The sequence below is a fragment of the Etheostoma spectabile genome, chromosome 5 (assembly GCF_008692095.1).
Source record: "Etheostoma spectabile isolate EspeVRDwgs_2016 chromosome 5, UIUC_Espe_1.0, whole genome shotgun sequence".
Lineage (NCBI taxonomy): Eukaryota > Metazoa > Chordata > Actinopteri > Perciformes > Percidae > Etheostoma > Etheostoma spectabile.
This window is the reverse complement of record NC_045737.1, coordinates 1,964,373-1,984,467: the sequence shown is the minus strand read 5'-3', so window position 1 is coordinate 1,984,467 and position 20,095 is coordinate 1,964,373. Positions and strand designations below refer to the sequence as shown.

The 20,095-nt window shown below is 40.0% G+C and overlaps 1 protein-coding gene across 1 annotated transcript in view; it reads left to right on the top strand.

Moving 5' to 3' along the window:
- Positions 1-20,095, top strand: part of loxl2b (lysyl oxidase-like 2b) — a 74,040-nt gene that overhangs the window by 35,434 nt on the left and 18,511 nt on the right. The window contains exons 7-8 of the mRNA XM_032515324.1: positions 17,328-17,479; positions 19,211-19,378. Of these exons, the coding sequence (XP_032371215.1) occupies positions 17,328-17,479; positions 19,211-19,378 (320 nt within the window). The remainder of the gene's footprint in view (positions 1-17,327; positions 17,480-19,210; positions 19,379-20,095) is intronic.

Genomic DNA, 20,095 nt, shown 5'->3' with positions numbered 1-20,095 from the left:
ATAAGGCAAGCCTATTTCAGCTGGACTGTGGACAGAGCCCGTGGTGAATGGTGTCTGTACTGAAACGTAAACCATTAACCCATTACTTTCTGTTCAGATCCTGGGAAATGAAATGTGGCTTGCCATTTGGATTGGATTAAACTCTATCTATATACTAAAAAGTGTTTTTACATTAAAGCTGCATTGTTTTGTCATGGCCATAGTGTAGCTGTAAACACAACGTTGACATTACATTACATAGTTGAAATGGTTATGCATTAGAAGCCTGTTGTATCAATTCAGTTTGTCTATTGACAACTGTAATTGCAGTGTTCTCTCTCATTTTAGCTTGGTTTTGGTCTCCACCAACTCCTATGGGAAATAGCTGGCTCTTTAACTGCTACACTTTCAAAATAGCCCCTATTCATTTTAATTTGAATTGCTTGCCTGGTGCATTTAGCAAAAATGTTTCTGGTTGTACATGATATGAGACCCGCTCAGACATGAATTAGAGACCCAGACTTGAGTAAATGTACAAGTGCTCTATCAAGTTATTCAAGAAAGCAGTTAAAAGTTTGATTATTATATATTTTATATTATTTTAAATGTTTAGCCTAAAGGACACTCACAATTCCTTTGGCTGTAGCAGCAGTACAAGGACAGAAATGTACAACACCGCAGCATGTCATGAACCGCGGGGAGCTAGTTAGCTAGCGCTTACTGATAGCTCAAGCTGGTGTATTATATTTGTAACTTACCTTGACATGTTTCTTTGAATTCAACGGTACATTTTTGAAGACCTTTATTTTGCAATCTTTCCTGAGGCGAGCGAGCAGGTACGAGTGTACAAGTAAAAGTTGTTTATGGAAAAAGATGGATAAAGCAAAAAAGCTGTCAGGGACTAAAAATAGAAAAAGAAAGAAGGAAAAGGAGATGTCACAGCAGTTAAATAAGTAGATGCTGAATGGCAACAGGTAGGATTTAAAGTGCGCATATTGGGCGGCTGTGGCTCAGTGATAAAGCGGTTGTCTGCCAATCGGAAGGTTGGTGGTTTGCAGTCCCATGTCGAAGGGTCCTTGGTCAAGACCCCAAATTGCCCTTGATGCTGCACCATCGAAGTGTAAATGTGTGTGAGTGTTTATCTGATTACCCTGTGGCACCTTGTATGGCATCCTCGGCCACAGTATATGAATAATGGTGAATGGTTCTTGTACTATGTAAAAGCGTTTTGAGTAGTCGTTAAGGCTAGAAATGCACTATACTATAGATACATTTATATTTACTTATTGTGAAAACATCACTTTTTATGGGATTTGGGATTATGTTGTGTCTCTGGTGCTTCCACATGCATACAAACTTTAAAAAAAACCTATCAATGCTGTTTTGAATGAGATACATTTTCTGAATGACCTCTGCCTGCAGTCTCCGGGTGAGCTGGTCAAATTCTGCACGGCTTTCTACGTCACTAGCCAAGATGAGGTAGCTAACACAGCACATACTAGTGCTAGCATGCTAGCTTGTTCTCAATGGCAAAACACTGCTACAACACACACTAGTTCACCATAATCTACAAAAGAACTACTTCTATGTCCCTGTTCTGCGGGCATTCCATAAGTAGAAGAAGTCTCCCAGGTAATCCTGCCTTGATCAAAGATATAAAAAGTTACCTAGCTGAGACTTACTTAGCCGAGCCTTACCTAGCTACTGCGCATGTGCAACTCCAAACAAAGATAGTATAGAAGTGAGATGTCTCACTCTGTAGCTAAAACAAGTGAGATATCTCACTCTGTAGTTAAAACAGAGACCTAAACACACAGGGTGAAAACAGGATCTGCATCAATCTGCAGTAGCCTACAACAAAAATTGTTAATCTTTAAAATGTTTTTGGAAAATGAAACCATGTAAACCTTTTCTGGTACAAGTACAATTATGAACCTGAAAATGAGCATAATATGGGCGCTTTAAAGTGTGACGTCTTTGCTCGGCTTGCATATATTCATGTTAACAGACTACCTAGCGTTTCTTACCCTCGGAATGTAGCAACCAAATGGGAGTTTACGGCTAGCATAGAATATGCAAAACCAAGGTTGCTGAGATGAAAACTGGAAAATGTAAGATAGCATGTACAATAAATGACAAGAATCTGGAAACACAACTAATGCAATAACTCCATGGACTCATGCATAGATTTGCTACCAAACTCAGAGGCTTGTAAATATTTACGTTAACAGACTGTTCTCAGACTAGCTAGTGTTTGCTAACACTAGCAGCTACAGTGGGGTTTATGGCTAGCTTAATGCAACCCAATGTTGCTGATAGCTAGCTATTTAGATTTTGTTTACAATTCCCATGCATGACATATCTCAATTTTATTAAAGTAAAATAACAACTGATAAATATAAGGTAGCAGAGCTGCCAACTTTTCCAAAAACCTTGGAGTGAGATTTGGGGGGGCAACCAATATTTTGCCGCGTACAAAGCAATTTCTTTGGCTCTTTCAGCAGGGTTTAAATTGGGATTTGTTATATTTGGGGGGATAGGGGGCTCTCCCTAGGGGGGTCTGGGGGTATGCCCCCCCAGGACATTTTTAAAAAAAAATAAACCTTTAAATGGCACTTTCTGGAGAGTTTTGTGTAAAAAAATTGAGAAATCAAGTCTTACATGATATGTGCAAAACTGTAGGGTTCAGTGGTAGAGCGGTTGCCTGCCAATCGGATGGTTGGTGGATGGATCCCCGCCCCTGCAGTCATTGTCGAAGTGTCCTTGGGCAAGACACTGAACCCCGAGTTGCCCCCGGTGCTGCGCATCGGAGTGTGAATGTGTGTGAGTGTTTATCTGATGAGCAGGTGGCACCTTGTACGGCAGCCCCGGCCACAGTGTATGAATGTGTGTGAATGGTGAATGTTTCCTGTAGATGTAAAAGCGCTTTGAGCAGTTGTTAAGACTGGAAAAGCGCTATATAAATACAGCACATTTACATTTACATTATATACATTATTAACTTCTTATGATACAGGGCTGCCAACTTTTCCAAAAACCTTGGAGTGAGATTTGGGGGGGCCAACCCATATTTTGCCGCGTGCAAAGCAATTTCTTTTGGTCTTTATCCTTTAGGGTTTAAATTGGGATTTGGTATATGTGGGTGGATGGGGGACTCCCTAGGGGGGTCTGGGGGTATGCCCCCCCAGGAAAAAAAATTGAAAAATAAACCATTAAATGGCACTTTCTGGAGAGTTTTTTTGCAAAAAAAAATGGAGAAATCAAGTCTTACATGATATGTGCAAAACTGTAGGGTTAGGAGCCTTTGTGTTGTTGTATCAACAGGTTTTAGGGCATTCAGCATTTACATTATTAACTTCTTATGATATAAGAACTGACCCACACAATGTGCCAAACATAATGAACCACATGAAGAGACAGTAGCATATGTCAGCAACAGCTGAGAAGATTTGGGTCTGTGGTGAACAGGTCCAGGGGTCCCTGGTGTAGGGACCAGGGACCCAAAGTTAAATTAATGTTGAGGGATCAACTTAGACCACTGAAATTCTAAAGAATGAGAACCACTGAGTTACATAAGTTCTATTCCTTTAACCTTTGTGCCAATGTTCAGTAATGTTTGGCCCTCATCCTCTGGCCCCACTTACTGTTTTTACTTTTTTGTGAAAATAAAGACTATTTGTTCATATTAAAAAACATCAAATTAATTATTTACAGTTACATTTAGAGATGCAGAGGTTAGAGATGCACAATAGTGGCCCAATCGTATTATATATATATATATATATATATATATATATTATAGTATATATAGGCTAGTATAGCTCAGGTGTGTTTCACCACATTTCTGCTCATATTTACAACTTTGTGCACATAACTCCTCCCATCTCTGTTGTCCGAGATTTGGAGAGTTGTAATACAGTCTGCTGTGCATGTCATTCCTCCGCTGATATGGTAGATCTCATTCAGACCGTCTGACAGACGCAGAGGCCCATTTGGGTCTCTGGTCTCTGACAGAGTTTAGAGGTGGCCGTACGCTGCTCTTTATCGGAGGTCTACGCATGGATGCAACGCGTCACTGCCCCCAGCAGAGCGAGTCCACTACAATGAACTGAAGTTGCTACACTACCAGCCGCGCTGCTCACCTCTATTGTTACAGAGAGAGTGGTCACGAAGCGATGGACGAGTCTGTGATACTCAGAGCTCATACCTGAAGCGCCGGACGGGTCTGTAATACTCAGAGCACATACCTAAAGCCGGGGAAATGCACCTGGGATGGCTCGTGAAAAAAATGTTCTCATTTTGCGACAATTTGAAAATTCCACAGACAGGGAGCGCTCTTGAAGCCCCTCACAGTCTCTGAAAGCACAACTAGTCGATCACAAGTGGCTCAACAGGTAAAAACATAGATAAACTCATCTTCATAAATTGACCGACCGGGTTGACACTTCAGCGTGAGAAATCGGGGTGTGGCGTGTGCGCGTGTGAAACCAGTCAAATGCGTGTGTCTCACGGCCAATGCGTGAGAGTTGGCAGCCCTGTGATATAAAAAACTGACCCAGACAATGTGCCAAACATAATGAACCACATGAAGAGACAGTAGCATATGTCAGCAACAGCTGAGAAGATTTGGGTCTGTGGTGAACAGGTCCGGGAAAGTCCCTGGTGTAGGGACCAGGTCCAGGGGTCCCTGGTGTAGGGACCAGGGACCCCAAGTTAAATTAATCTTGCATCTTGAAATAAAGATATCAATCAATCAATCAATCAAATCAAATGTTGAGGGTCAACTAAGACCACTGAAATTCTAAAGAATGACAACCACTGTTTTGCAAAAATTCTAATCCTTTAACCTTTGTACCAAGGCTCAGTAATGTTTGGACTCATCCTCTGGCCCCCCTTACTGGATTTCCTTTTTTTGGAAAATAAAGACTATTTGTACATTTTATAAAAACATTGAATTAAATATTACAGTTAATTTAGAGATACCCCGAGTTAGAGAAGCACAATAGTGGCCCAAACGTTGCAGTATCGTATATATAGTATAGCTCAGATGTGTTTAAACCCAGATTTCTGCTCAGTTTACAACTTTGTGCACATCAAATAAAAACTCCTCCCATCTCTGTTGTCCGAGATTTGGAGAGTTGTAATATAGTCTGCTGTGCATGTCATTGCTCCGCTGATATGGTGGATCTCACTCAGACCGTCTGACAAAGTTTAGAGGAGGCTATACGCTGCTCATTATCAGAGGACTACGCACAGATGCAAACGCGTCACTGTCCCCCCCCAGAGCGAGTCCACTAAAATGAACTGAAGTTGTATGGAGTAAGAACACTATCAAAAGATGTATGCGTAACTTTATGATTCATATTCGTATTTTTAAATTCATATTCGTATTTTTATACATTTGTGCGTAAATTACATAGGCATACAAAATTAGGTTTTCATACATGTGTGTTTTTTTATGTGAGTGTGACTCTAAAAGCTATGACTGTAAACATTCATGAGTACAACTCTATTTCTAAAGACTACGAATTCTTGAGTGTGAACACGAATTCAAGTTTACGGGTACGAGTAAAAAAACAGTTGAAATGACGTCACTGCAGTCCCAGGCCAGGGTAATCGAACCTCGATTACTTTTTAATGCGCATGCGTCACAGGTGAAAAATGGCTAACCCGACCGGAGGCTTCTAGCCCAGGCTCAGCATCACAGGTAAATAAAAAAGTCTTTATTCAACATTTTTCATAGGGTTTTTTAACTACTGTGATAGCACTTTATAATGATAACATTCCTGCAACCATGACGTTATTGTTTTAAAGCTTGCAACCCGACATATTTACTTGCTGTAACTCTAGCTAGCTAGCGCTATACGTTACTAGCGCTATCGTTAGCTAGTACGTTAGCTAGCGCTATACGTTAGCTAGCGCGATTAAGTGCTCTGTGTGAAAGTAACGTTATAGTTCGTTAACTCGGCTGCAATGAAATCATATGTTTAACCATTTCACCAGATCATTGTGTTAAGAACGAGCCAGGTATATAGTTAACACCACAAGTCATTGAATGTTACGAGCATGAGGGTGCTAAACAGTAACTTAGGACTCAGTGGCCAGTCCTGCTTTTTTTTTCATGGAGGACCTAAACATTGGGGGTTAAAAAAAAAGTCCAACCTAATCCATTGATATGTATGCAACATGTATTAAAAAACAGTTTTTTCAAGGTCATCACTACTTCATCTACGTGTAGTGAGATATATGGCAATAGCCTGCAGTCAGTCAACTATTTCTGATTTTGATTCTGATTCTGATTGAGACCTGCTGCAGGAGGTCTGCGGACTATGGTACAGATTTTAAATAGATTATTTTGCTTTGAATATTTTATGAACTGGCATTAAACTTTTTGGATAAACAAAGTAAACTGCATTCATCCTAACATATCATAATTGAGAATGTAGACTATTGTTTGGGTTGTTCTGTGTTGATGGATGATAAAATGAGAAAAATAGTTTACCCATTTTATATAACCTGCGGTTACACTGGAATTGTGTCAGTAGATAGAGAGACAGCATGATAAGGTATATTCACATTTTTTGTTCAGTATGGCAAAGGAGTATTGTACCCCATTTGACTAGATGATGATAGGTACATTCTTGTCTCAACCATTCTTACGCAACACCTGATTTTGTGGTCAATTCATAAGTCTCTTGCCTGTATATATTGTACCATGGAGGTTGCCGTTGGGAAGCATATGAATGGAAAAGCCAGACCTACACCGAGCTACAGCCGAGCAGAACTGTACGGCTGGGGTACTCGGGTGTGGTTGGATGGGAGTGGTTTGTAGTCACTAAACAACCAGGCTCCTCAAGGATGGGGGGATGTGCTGATTCTTCATAGGACTGTAACAACACATCCTAGTAGCTCTGCAGGGGTTTCGGGCTGCTTTTATTAAGCATTTGTTTTCTGCACAATAACCGTTAAATCGACTAAAATGATTTCCTTCTTCCTAAAGGTGGATGCAGTCTTCATTCTGGGAACAGCCACCCTGTCTTCAGTGAGATTGGTTCTGCCAAACACTGCATGGAAAAAAACATCAATTCTAAAACATTAGACACTAGCCTTATGCCATGGGCAAACCTTTTACAGGGGAAACAACTCACTCCAAAGGAAAACTACCCAGTAACTTCAATTGTATTGTTTTGACATTTTTATTTAAAACTTCTGTAAATAACCTTTACTCATTGTTAAAAAGTCATTGCTTTGCTGTTGATATGCATTTGGTGCCATAATTTACATGCCCAGCTTTATTTGACTAAGAAGGGGATTAAAAAAAAAAAAATCATGTTTTGGAATTTATCTTAATGCCTTAATTAAAATGGGGAAAAAAAACCCAAACCCTTAAGGACCCCAATTGTCTTGAATGAAAAATGTATTGTAAATGTTTTACTTTAAATACAGGGGCATAAGTAACCCCCCCCTATGTTAAATTCCATAGAGGCAGATTTTTATTATTAAAGGCCAGTTATTTCAGGTCAGGATACTGTGCATCCTTAAAAACTCCCGGGCCCTTTTGGGAAATTTAAAAAAAGCCGCCGCCCCTCCCCCATTGAAAACACGTCCAGTCGTTTCCATTGTCACTCGTTCTCCTCTAGGGGAAATTTAACATGGGGGGTTTGGGTATACTTATGCCCCCTGATTTTAACATAGGGGGTGTATACTTATGCCCCTGTATTTTAATTTGGGAACATTTACAATACATTATTCAAAGGAAATTTTGTCCTTATGGGTTTGGGTTTTTTCCTCATTTTTTAATAAGGCATTAAGAAAAATTTTCCCAAAAACTGATTGTCTTATTCTTTTTTTAGTCAACTTAAGCATTGGCAGTACACTTATGAGCACAACTGTCCTCACTGTTACTCCCATGTTAAAATTAACAAACCTTTTGTAACGGTCATTCTTTGTTGGCAAGTGTTGAACTTCATACCATTAACTTTTAGACATTCTTTGTGTCACACTTTAAATGCACTAAACCATTGCTATGAAAATGCCCTCTGCCAAATGATTCTGACATGCCGAGGATTGATCAGGGACTGTAGCAGTTTCCATAAAAGCTGAAGTCAAGGGGCCCACTCAATCTGTGGACTTCAACTCCATAAGGTTCTTCCGGCACCCCTTTCAAACATCCCCAGTCATTTTCAAAACAGCTCCATGTTCTGAAAATCATGTTACCGTTTTTTTGTATGATACATTGAAATATTTGAAAACACAGCCAAGTACACATTGACCTACAAATACCTAGAGCGAAAATAAAACTAAAATCTATCATAAATTAGCTCAGTTGAGTTGGTCTAATTGTGTGCTTAAACTCAACACACTACTCTTACATACTTCTATATCATTCAAAAAACTTTCTTCTAGAGTTATTAAGACCCATTTTTTTTATTTCAGCTTTTTTTTTATAAATCTACATCCACCCTTCAGTTGAAAATTTGTAGCTGAACTTTGCCTTTAGAGACCACCTTGAAGAGAGCTTCAACAAACCTGCAAATCTCCATCTGGTCACAAGGTTCTGCATGTTACCCATAACCCAGAGATGGTTAGGGGAGAGTCCATCTCAGATTTTAAGGGGTGGGTTTTCCCAGCCCTCTGAGGTGGAAGGGCCTCTGCCAGACGTGGAAGGAACATGTAGTGGGCACAAATCAGATGTACGCATCTGACAAATCCCAAAAGGCCATCATCTTTTAGAACTGAAGAACGTCATAGTAAAGATGAGGACACAGGTCCCGAAATCTCGCCATAGCCGCTTAATCCTAGATAAAAATAACAGGACTTACTCAACTCAAAAGTAATCATTCATATAGTCCTACTTTAAAAAACATTCCCAAAAATATTTTAACATCACTATGAAAAAATACTGTAGACTATTTTAACCTTTGGGTTGTGTACGCGTCGGCCAGCAATGAAGCTTCTTCTTTCAGTGCCTTAACACTGAACATGTTTTTTTATAGCAATTGCCGACATTTTTTCCACCTTCGTCACCCCCTGACCCTTAAATGAATGAGAAATTTATAATTCTCATAAGCTCATTTATAATTACTTAACAAAATAACCATTGAACATAACTGAAGTGTTCAAAAATAGCATAGAAACAGTAAAACAAGATATCATTATTTACCTGGGAAAGGGCCCGCCATTTTTCCACTGCCTTCAGGGAAAAAGAAAGGCAGTGTTTGAGCATTGTTTGTTGCTGGATCCAGATATTTATCTATACAGAAGTTTCATATAGTGAATCTGTGAAGAAAAAACAAAAAATAAGCATAAAAAACATTTAATAGCTGCCCGACCCGGACATATGCATAAGTCCCTGATTTTGGGGGTTTTGCCTGGGGACAGGTTTCTACAGTCACGACTCCTGGATGTTGATGGAATTAGAAAAACGTTTTCCAGTTTTTCATGTATTCTTGTGGACAACCCGGGTTAACTATACGCCAGACACCCCGCACCCCGCAGGTTGGCGATACAAAACCCTGGTAAGGGCATGTCATAAGCTGGACAGCAGCTCCTCTGAAAAACAAATCTTAGTCCCCGCATACTCTTTTAATAAAAACACAGGGACTCTTTTGGGAAAGAGCAGCGTGGATCAGTCTTTGGAGGGTTAAATACACTCCACAATTTTAGCTGGGATGTTTAAATGGTAAATGCAGATGTGAGAATAAAGGCTTCCTGATTTATAACTTACGGGAGTAGTCCAAATAAAGTGAGGTTTACTTAATATGTCAGTGATCCTTGACTCCAAACGCTGCAGTAACCGAGTAGCCAGTGGTCCTGTAAATGCCAAAAAACAATTAGATTGCAATTCATGGTACAGAACTTATCTGTACCAAATTTAAAATTATAGGTTTCGTTAGGCTAAATACTTTTAAAAAATTACAACTTAATATTTGGGGTAAGTTACCCTTCTCATTACTGCTCTGTTCCAAAATGCTAAGCATGAGGTGTATTTCAGGGAACGTTACTGCATATCTTGCAGTTCAATCAGCAAAAAAGTCGAGTTCTAACATCACTAACTTCACACAGAGCACTTCATCCGCGCTAGCTAACGTATAGCGCTACTAAAAGTATAGCACTAGCTAACGTATAGCGCAAGCTAACGTATAGGGGCTAGCTAACGTATAGCATTACTAGCTAGAGTTAACAGCAAGTAAATATCGTTCGGTTGCAAGCTAAAGCAAAAACTCTATGAGTTTCAGGAATGTATATCATTATAAAGTGCTATCACAGTAGTAAACCGTATGAAAAATTGTGAATAAGACTTTTTTACTTTACCTGTGATGCTGAGCCTGGGGTAGAAGCCTCCGGTCGGTTAGCCATTTTTCACCTGTGACGCATGCGCATTAAATGTAATCGAGGTTCGATTACCCTGGCCTGGGACTGCAGTGACGTCATTTCAACTGTTTTTTTACTCGTACCCGTAAACTTAAATTCGTGTTCACACTCAAGAATTCGTAGTCGTAGAAAAAGAGTTGTACTCATGAATGTTTACAGTCATAGCTTTTAGAGTCACACTCACATAAAAACACACATGTATGAAAACCTAATTTTGCATGCCTATGTAATTTACGCACAAATGTATAAAAATACGAATATGAATTTAAAAATATGAATATGAATACATAAAGTTACGCATACATCTTTTTGATAGTGTTCTTACTCCATAAAGTTGCTTCGCTTACCAGCCGCGCTGCTCACCTCTATTGTTACAGAGAGAGTGGACATGAAGCGACGGACGGGACTGCGATACTCAGAGCTCATAGGCCTACTTGAAGTCGGGGAAATGAAACTGGGATCTATAGATCTATAGATAAACTCATCTTTCAGAAATTTGACCGACCGGGTTGACACTTCAGCGTGAGAAATCGGGGGTGTGGCGTGTGAGCGTGTGAAACCAGTCAAATGCGTGTGTCTCACGGCCAATGCGTGAGAGTTGGCAGCCCTGAGGTAGCATGCACAATAAATGACAAGAAGTTGGAAAACATAACTTATGCAATAACTCTGGTTTACCATGGAATCATTAATAGATTTTGTTTTACCATTAGTTGTTCATGATAGCTGTGCTGTCAGACATACAGACTATAGTTACATCTGTTGAGTGACATGGAAGCTGTAAGTACAGGGTCACATTTTTCTTTTTAAAGGTCTGTGCCAAGTGGCTTTCCATATTTGTACTTTTTAAAATCCAAAATGGAAATGTAATTTCACCAGCAGCACAACCTTACTGCATACTAGTTGTCTTATCAGATGCCATCACTAGGCTAATTTAAGAATTAAATCTATGCTGCTATATATAACAGTGTGTTCATTTCATTCAGGTGTGAGGATGGTGGATCAGGAAAGACAGGGGAAGGCAACAGGTAGGTCTAACATTGGGTGGAAGTGTAGGGGGACCCACTTGATACCAACAGATTCATTTGTTAATATTATTAATTTGGAAAACTAAAATAAAAAATACATGACATAATAATGTTTGTTTGACAATATGTCTTAGTGGAGAAGAACACAGCTACACAGGCAATGAGTGAATGAGACAGACATGAGGTTGCCGATGGCATCAAGTAGAGATGAGACCAGTGATGTGATCAGGTAGGAGTTCTATTAGAATTAGACCAAACTAAACTAAATGTCCAGTTCAAGCTCTGAGTACTCTTTACTTTTGTTTAATTTTGCACTTAAACGTGTTGCTTACAGTTGAAGTCTGATTACTTCTAATGCCAAATTAAAATAATCTAGCATGTTTTGTTATATATGCTTTAGGCTAATCTTGCCATTGCAAATGAAAAATGTATTTCTTTATCAAAACCCTGCGCATGTGGGAAATATAACAATTAGCATATGTCTGACAGCGAATGCAATCAATGTTGATTTATTTATTGTAAATATCAATGTTGATTTATTTATTGTAAATATATATATATACATAAACACATATAACTAGAACTGCACGCAGTTTCAACGGGGTCCAAGCCTCCCCGCGCCAGTGGTCCCCAGCGACCCGGGGAATTGTTCTATGTTGATTAAAGCGCCCCCGGAGGGCCTGTCTACCAAATTTGGCAGTGAGCCTCCGGGCGGTGGGTGAAACAATCATTGCCGGTTTGGTTTTGATAGCATTTACTGCGGCAGAGATATTGCAATTGCAAATTCCCCATTTAAACGCATTGACTTTGTCCACAAAATCATCAAACGTCGATTATAGCGCCCCCTAATGGCCCATCGTTACCAAATTATGTATGAAGCTTCCGTGCGGCATGCCAAACAATCACCCCAAGTTTGGTGTCGATACCACGTATTTTGGCTAAGATATGGCAAAGTTTGTTCGTGAAAAACACACATTTTTGTATTTGTGGCGCCCCCTAGCGGCCAATGTTCGTCAAATTTGGTACAGAGCCTCAGGGGGTCATAGCAAGTAATATTGTAAAGTTTGGCTTTGATAGCATTTACTTTGGCCGAGATATGGCAAAGGAAATGTTTCCATAGCTAGCTACACAAATTTGTTTGCGTGTAACACGCGCAATTTTTATCCTATAAAAATTCTTTATACAACTTTGTGTCAGGTCGGTCTGGAGATGCTATGTGCCAAGTTTCGTGCAGATCCATTGCACGGTCTCGGAGGAGATAGAAAAAGTAGGTTTTTGATAAATCGCGATTTTTCACGCAGAAAAGTCTAGGCGGAAATGGGCGTGGCCTATATCACGAGATTCAGTAGGATCCAGGGAACGCGTGGATGTAAGGTTTTTAAATTTCCGATGTACGGTTTGGGAGTTATAGGGCCAAACGTGTTTTTTCTCTGCTATAGCGCCACCTAGTGGTAGAAGTGGATGAATTTTTTTGGCTGAGGTCTTTGCGGACTTTCGGACCAGTCCTGAAAATGGCGCGTCGCCACCATGTACGGTTTAGGCTGCAGCACCACTTTTATGCGGAGAAGAAAAATAATGGATAATGGAAAATCTTACCGAAAACAATAGGGTTCCACAGCCCTGCTGTGTGAACCGCGTATCGCCTTGCGATACCGCGGTGCACGCATCGGTGCACGCATCCTCGGGCTTGGACCCCTAATAATAATAATGGATAATGGAAAATCCTAGCGAAAACAATAGGGTTCCACAGCCCTGCTGTGTGAACCGCGTATCGCCTTGCGATACCGCGGTGCACGCATCCTCGGGCTTGGACCCCTAATTAATGATGGTTGGCCTGCACTGCATACCGCTCTGACACGGGGTAGTTGCGTCCCTGCATCCACCGTGTGTGTTTGTGTGCGCGTTAGTTGCAGGGGGAAAAGAGCAGCAGCCCCGCCTGCTGCAGAGAGCCGACAAGATTGAGACAGCAGCAGCTTTCAGCGACTTTAGAGTGAAAAAAATGATGTTAAAATGTATACATGTTGGCAGGACGGTCTGAAATGTTTTGCAGTCTTTTCTGTACGTTTTGTGAGATGTATGAGTCACACACGTCTCGTCTTCATATCAGAAACAAGGAAATTAATTAGGCAACATACGTGTTGTCATGGGCTATTTTCCATTCAGCTTAAACACTCCCAAGAAACTCCAGGTTGATTAATTTCCATGAAATTTACTGGGAATTTTGTGAAACTGCAATACAATACAATGAGAAGTCTGTGTTATAAACCAAACCCAAATGCACAGTATTAGTGTAAATAGCGCCGCTTAGCTTGCATGGCGCTGTAGCCTATATCAGGGGTTCCCAAAACTTCAGCCCGCGACCCCCAAAGTAACGGTGCAAGTGACTCGCGACCCCCCCCCCCCCCCCCCACTATAAACATTGCGCGCAACCGCGCACGCACTACAGGCGTATCCAAACATGAGCATATTGACGACACAAAATAACACAACAGCCATGACATTATTCTACAGTAATTTACTCATTACTTTAATTTGAACTTAATCTCACCTAATGAGGTGGATGTGCAGTATGTTTGGAGCACAGCAAGTTAAAAAGCTCTATATTTTAATGTAAAATAGTTTTTATATACATTACACACTAGGCCCAAAAAATAAAATCCCTTTTACCTATTTCGGCCATACAGTATTCGGTATTTCGTGGTGTTGGTTTTAATCGGTCTGGAGTAACAACTGTGGGCATCAGCGATGGGGTGAAGGTAAAGCCCGGGTTGGTAACGCTACTCGGTAAGAAAGAAAGAAAATCAAAACAGCAGTTCCCTTTTTATTTAGTTGCTTGGTTTTATTTTAAATTTAGCCACTAGTTTTATCTTGTGTTAAAATCATGGCTAACATGCTATTTCTAATCGTTTTTAAATTTTTATTTTATTTCTGGAAATCAACTCGCGACCCCCCCTCTCTGGCTCGCGACCCCCCTGGGGGTCCCGACCCCCACTTTGGGAATCACTGGCCTATATGACACATAGAACTCAGTTATAGCTAGCAAAAACAACTAACAGCAAGAAACATAAGCTAATTTGGCCTAGCACAAACGGACTAGCTTCTTAGCTGCCTCAATATGGTTACCAACTAACATTGAGCAATAACCTAATGTTACACAATGAGAAATACTCACAGATGTTGCCTTAGCAAAAGGGGAGAAGGAAAAGCGATCCGCTTAGGAACAGACAACTAGTAGAGCTCACACATTCCTGTAGCTGATTACCGCATGGCAATTTTACTTCCTGTTTCCCAACATGCACTTGTACTATGTTGCTATGGTTACAAAGATAAACAAACCACTCTAAACTGCTGTAACAAAATAGTAGACACATTTTTAAGCGGCATGACACGTGTAATACCCGTTTTCACAGGCTCTCAGATTCACATACTGACTGGCACGTGGGACTGCTGGGTTGTCACGGGAAACTCCAGTTATTGGTCAAATTTGCGGAAAAGTTGCAGCAATTGGTCAAAATTGCGAGTCACACCAAATTCACGGTGATTGATTTTAACAAGTAACGATGCAGCACATAAAAAATGTATCGGAGTAAAAGTATTAAACTCATCGAAAATATTTACTGAAGTAAAAGTGGAAGTAGAAGATAAAAATAATACTCCAGGAGAGTACAGATACAGCCTTTTAGTACTTAAATACAGTAGTGAAGCAGTTCTACTTTGTTACTATACATCTCTGGGCCCCGCTGAAAATGTGCAGTAGTGCTTCACCTGCACAATGTGGTGGTGTCACAGGTTTTTAAATCGCATTTCTTGGCTCAAGAAAAGGTTTTCAAATGTAATAACTCAATGGAAATTCAGAATTGAATGTCATATTTGACCTTGTTTGAAGTTGTCCAGCAGGTGTCCTGACAACATTTCTTTTACAATGGTAGCCTATAGGGAAATGACTTTTGATGATTATTTCTGTTGCAATACCATGAGTGACCATTGGAACGCATAGTTAAGGCCTGACAAGTTTGATGATTGTGTAATATTTGATAAAGCAATTCTTGAAGGATTTTAGGATATCCAGCTGCCGTGCAAGGTAAGCTAAATGTTCACAAGCTAAGTGTGTCTGTCTACTGTTTGTTGCTAGCCAGCTATTGTAATATAGTTTAGCCGAAAAAGCTGCCAGTTGTGTCTGGAAACAAGATTGATGAGAGCAGTAAGAGTTAACCACTAACAAAAGTAAACATTGTGGACTTTATGGTCTCCATTGAGGAGTCTCTTTTCAGACTGCAAAAGAACAGAAGCTGCATGTAGAGTTTTACAGCAAGTTTGGAAGTTAGGACCCCCATACCCAACAAAAATGTGCCACTGTCCTGCTTCAAAATTACACACTCAACACATCTACCTTGCTAAACAGTGTTTTAAAGCCCAAGCTCACCTGTTTGTATCAGGATATAAAAAAGTACATTCTTCTCTAAGAGCGTACCAATAACTGGCAAGAAGAAGCACATAAAGCATGGGAGGTGTTTCATTTTATCATAAACAGGGACATGATGCACATTCCAGTAACATTAGACATGGAAAATGTTGAAACAGAAGGAATATTCCTGTTCCAAAATCATTTCCCATCTTTATTTCTCATCAGTGGCTCTCTGTAACCTTTCAGGGAGAAAAACAACATTTAGATGGAAATAATGATAAAAACAAAACAAAAAAACAACTCAGATTGTAAAAGGACATCACGATAAACAGCAAAACATTTCACAAAATAGAAAATAGGTCTTTGGCAACTTATACTGTATCAGAAGTCATCATGTTGTAAACAGGAAAGTGTTCAGAGATGTGTGTGGCAGTGTTACATAGTTTATTTGAGTGAGGATAGTATTTATGTGAGGCTCATTGTAAGTTCATTCAGGGAGACTTCTATGCTTCTTCATTCTCTCCTCTCTCTCTCTCCCTCTCTCTCTCTCTCTCTCTCTCTCTCTCTCTCTCTCTGTCGCAGTCTCTTTCACAACCTAATCAGCTGACTCTGGGGCGTTCACTCTTTCAGTTTAACCAACCAGATGTTTCCGTGATCTCTATACGTCAATCACTTTGTTTCACTCAAACTTTAAATCTATTCTCCTCTCTGCTGCTGTCAGTTGTCATTCCAAGCTCCCATTACCAACCCTAGTGTCAAGACGCCATTGGGGGATATTCCTGTCTATCCATGGCCTCCATACCCCTTATGAATTAAACATAGCGATGCACTCTAAAAGAAAGACTCTCACATTTCAACCTATTGTGCAGCATGTTAAATTTTTATTATTTTCACCTTTAATGATAAAAAGTCCTAGTGTCAGGTTATGTCTTGGTATCTTTTGTTCTCATATAAAGGTCATATGGTCATAGGAAATGGTCATAGGTAATCATAATTTGGAACTTGATATAATGTGGTGACTATAATGCTGTTGTAGTATTACTTGTAGTGTTTTCTGATTAACTGACTTTATTGTTGTTGTACAGTGTGTATGTACAGTATGAGTTTCTCTTTTAATGTGTAGGCTACTATTATTGCTTTCTATCCTTTCTTTCATCTTCCCTTAATGAACCATATTGGCTTTAAGCCTTTGAACTGTTCCTGACATCCTATGAAGCTACAGCTGATTTTTAAAGGACTTGGTGTTGTGAGCTCCGGTGCAGGACTGGGTGAGCAGACGAGAGAGTTTTCGATGCATTATAGTTTTTTACGGATTTTGGTGGGTGTCTCCAGTTTTACTTCTAAGCTCAGCTAATAAAATGTTGAACTATTCCTTTCGTTTTGATTTCACACCAGGGCTGAATTTTTAAATGGAAACTGTGAAATTACAGCAAATAATGATACAACATGGACATCTCTCTGCCAAAATCATTTGTTTGTCGCTCTCATGGACCCTCTCATATGGGAAGCACCCTTTCAAAACGTCTTTTGTCTATATTTTTCAGGAATGGGCCCAGTGCATATGAATGAGGTACAGTGCACTGGATTTGAAAAGTCCATCACAGAGTGTGCCTTCAACAAGGAGGCTCTTGGTTGCAGCCATGAGGAGGATGCAGCCATCAGATGCAACGTTCCTTCAATGGGCTTCCAGGAGTCGGTGAGCCTCAGCGTTGTTTTAATCAAACATAACAACAACATATTCTTACTTAAAAACACAATTGTTCAGTTTGTACCAACTACAACAGAAGACTAGTTGTGTCTTCTCATGTATTTCATGCATATGTATGGCCTTCTGCCGACCACTAAGGGCCCTATCTTGCAGCGCGGCACAAAGCCCAACACAAGTGTCTTTGCTATTTTAAGCGACCACGGCGTTTAAATAATAAATGCACCTGCGCCCATCATTTCTCCCATGGGCGTGCTAGTCTTACAGGGAGGTGTGTTCAGGGGAATACTGGGTATATTACTATCTTGTGACATTAGAAAGTGAACACACCATTGACCAACAAAAACCTGGTCTAAAGTCAATAGCGCAGCATTTCAATGAATTTTAACTGTGCATTAGTAAAATGCGCTGAGGCTCGTGCACAGCGGATGCACACTATGCTTGTTACACACACCACACACACACACACACACACACACACACACACACACACACACACACACACACACACACACACACACACACACACCACACACACACACACAGGGAAGCGCAGCAGCACACACATGCAAAAGATTTAAAAAAAAAAACATTACGGTGCAAATTTGCCATCATAATAGCAATGCGCCAAGGTACAAACGCGCCTGGCTTTTAAAGGGAATGGGGGACGACACTCTGATTAGTTGGGGACATGTTACACCCAAAACACATCTATGAATTAATGAAGACACTAAGTACAACCCTTTTGAACCATGTGCCTGGCGTACAGACCCTTTTTTCCGCCGTCAAACTAGCAAAAGTGAATTTGGACACTTCCTAAACGCATCTGTGCCATGCGCTTCACGCCAACGTTAAAATTAGGGCCATTAGTGTTAACAAATGTTGAGGATATGTTGCACATCATACATATAGTCATCAGCTTTTATATCCAGCGCCTCGCTCAACAGATTTTTTAAAAATCCTTCCAGATCTTGGCCCTAAGTTCATTCTCTGACACCAGAGATTATTGCAGTCTGTCACCTGGAGAATCTTTCACCATGTTCTTCATAATTGGTCAAGCCTTATCTTCCAACCTGGAGATTCTTTTTTCTGCTTTGGTTATTCTGCTTCCAAAATTTTTAAGTTTTGTTCAGTTTTTTAAACAAATCCTTCAAACAATACAACAACGTCAGCTACCCTCTAATACAACACACAGGAGCGATTCATAAATTAGCGCGCCCTAGCGGTGGCAGAAAATATGACCTTATATCTAAACCAGCGAGCTTCTTACATCAACAGTTCACTAGTAATGAACTAAAGTAATGACTAAAACCGGCATTTTTAAGTAGGCTTGGAGGAAACACAAGGTCCTTGCCTCTCCTAGACGGCCATCTTGAGCAGGCGAATAATGATTTTTTTGTTTTCCTATGATAAATAATGTTTTGTAAACGTCCTACAGTAGTTCTGATCATTTCATAGTTTCTTAATGTTATTTTTTTATTTTCTTTACTGCATTTATTTTGCACGTCCTTGTAGTGTTTCAAGTCATAATTTTTTTTTATACTGTACATATCATGCATGTATTACCTTTTAAAGTTTTTACCAAAACCTTAGCATATGTTGTCATGTATGCTGGGTTTGTTACTTTGCAGTAACTTGTTACTGTAACCAAATATCCTGTCAAACATCAGTGAGTCACATAGCCTTTAAGTCTGTGCCTACGTTTTGTTGTCGGGCCCATAGCTGCGTCTGAGTGGAGGTCGTAACCCCTATGAGGGTCGTGTGGAGGTGCTGGTGGAGAGGAATGGTTCCCTGGTGTGGGGGACGGTGTGCAGTGAAAGCTGGGGAACCATGGAGGCCATGGTAGTCTGCAGACAGCTGGGCCTGGGCTTCGCCAGCAACGCTTTCCAGGTATGAGACGCAGCAGCCAGGAGGGGTGAATAAGCCTGGGTTTGTTCTAAAAGTAATAGGATTTTTATTTAATTTTTGAAATGTTTTAGAACAAAACCAACACATGTTGTATATTATGTTTAATGTTATTCCAGTCTAACTTATCAAACCAAACAGTACGAATCTGAACACAGGATTTTCCACAGGAAGTTCCAGTTTAACCCTGATATGTCATTTTACTTCATATTTAAAATGAGAATTTTCTTGCTACAAACAGACATCCAAAGTCTTGATAAATGTATTACCGTGTGCACGCCATTACACACTATAACCAATAGGTTGTTTCCTGGAAAACACTATAGAATGTATCAATGAAAGGCAAGACAATTGTTCGGAGACAATTGTTTGAGTTTAGTGTGCTGTATTGAGTTGCTGTTGTTGTCCAGACGAATACAATTATAATCTATTGAAACCTATCAGGCATCGATTTACTTTTGACTCATTGTTGTAAACTTTATTCTCAATCTGTCTCCATTTTCCCTAAAAAAATAATCCAATCATTTCCTACGAATTATATAGCTACATAAAAGTGAAAAGCACCTTTGCATTTGAATTTGAATCATGTCCGGTTTTAAGTCATTTCAAATGAAATCATTGTCATTTCTATAGTTGTTGGATTTGAAAGATTTCACAGATGAAAGTTGAAAGTTTGTGCCATTATAAAAATATTTTTATTAG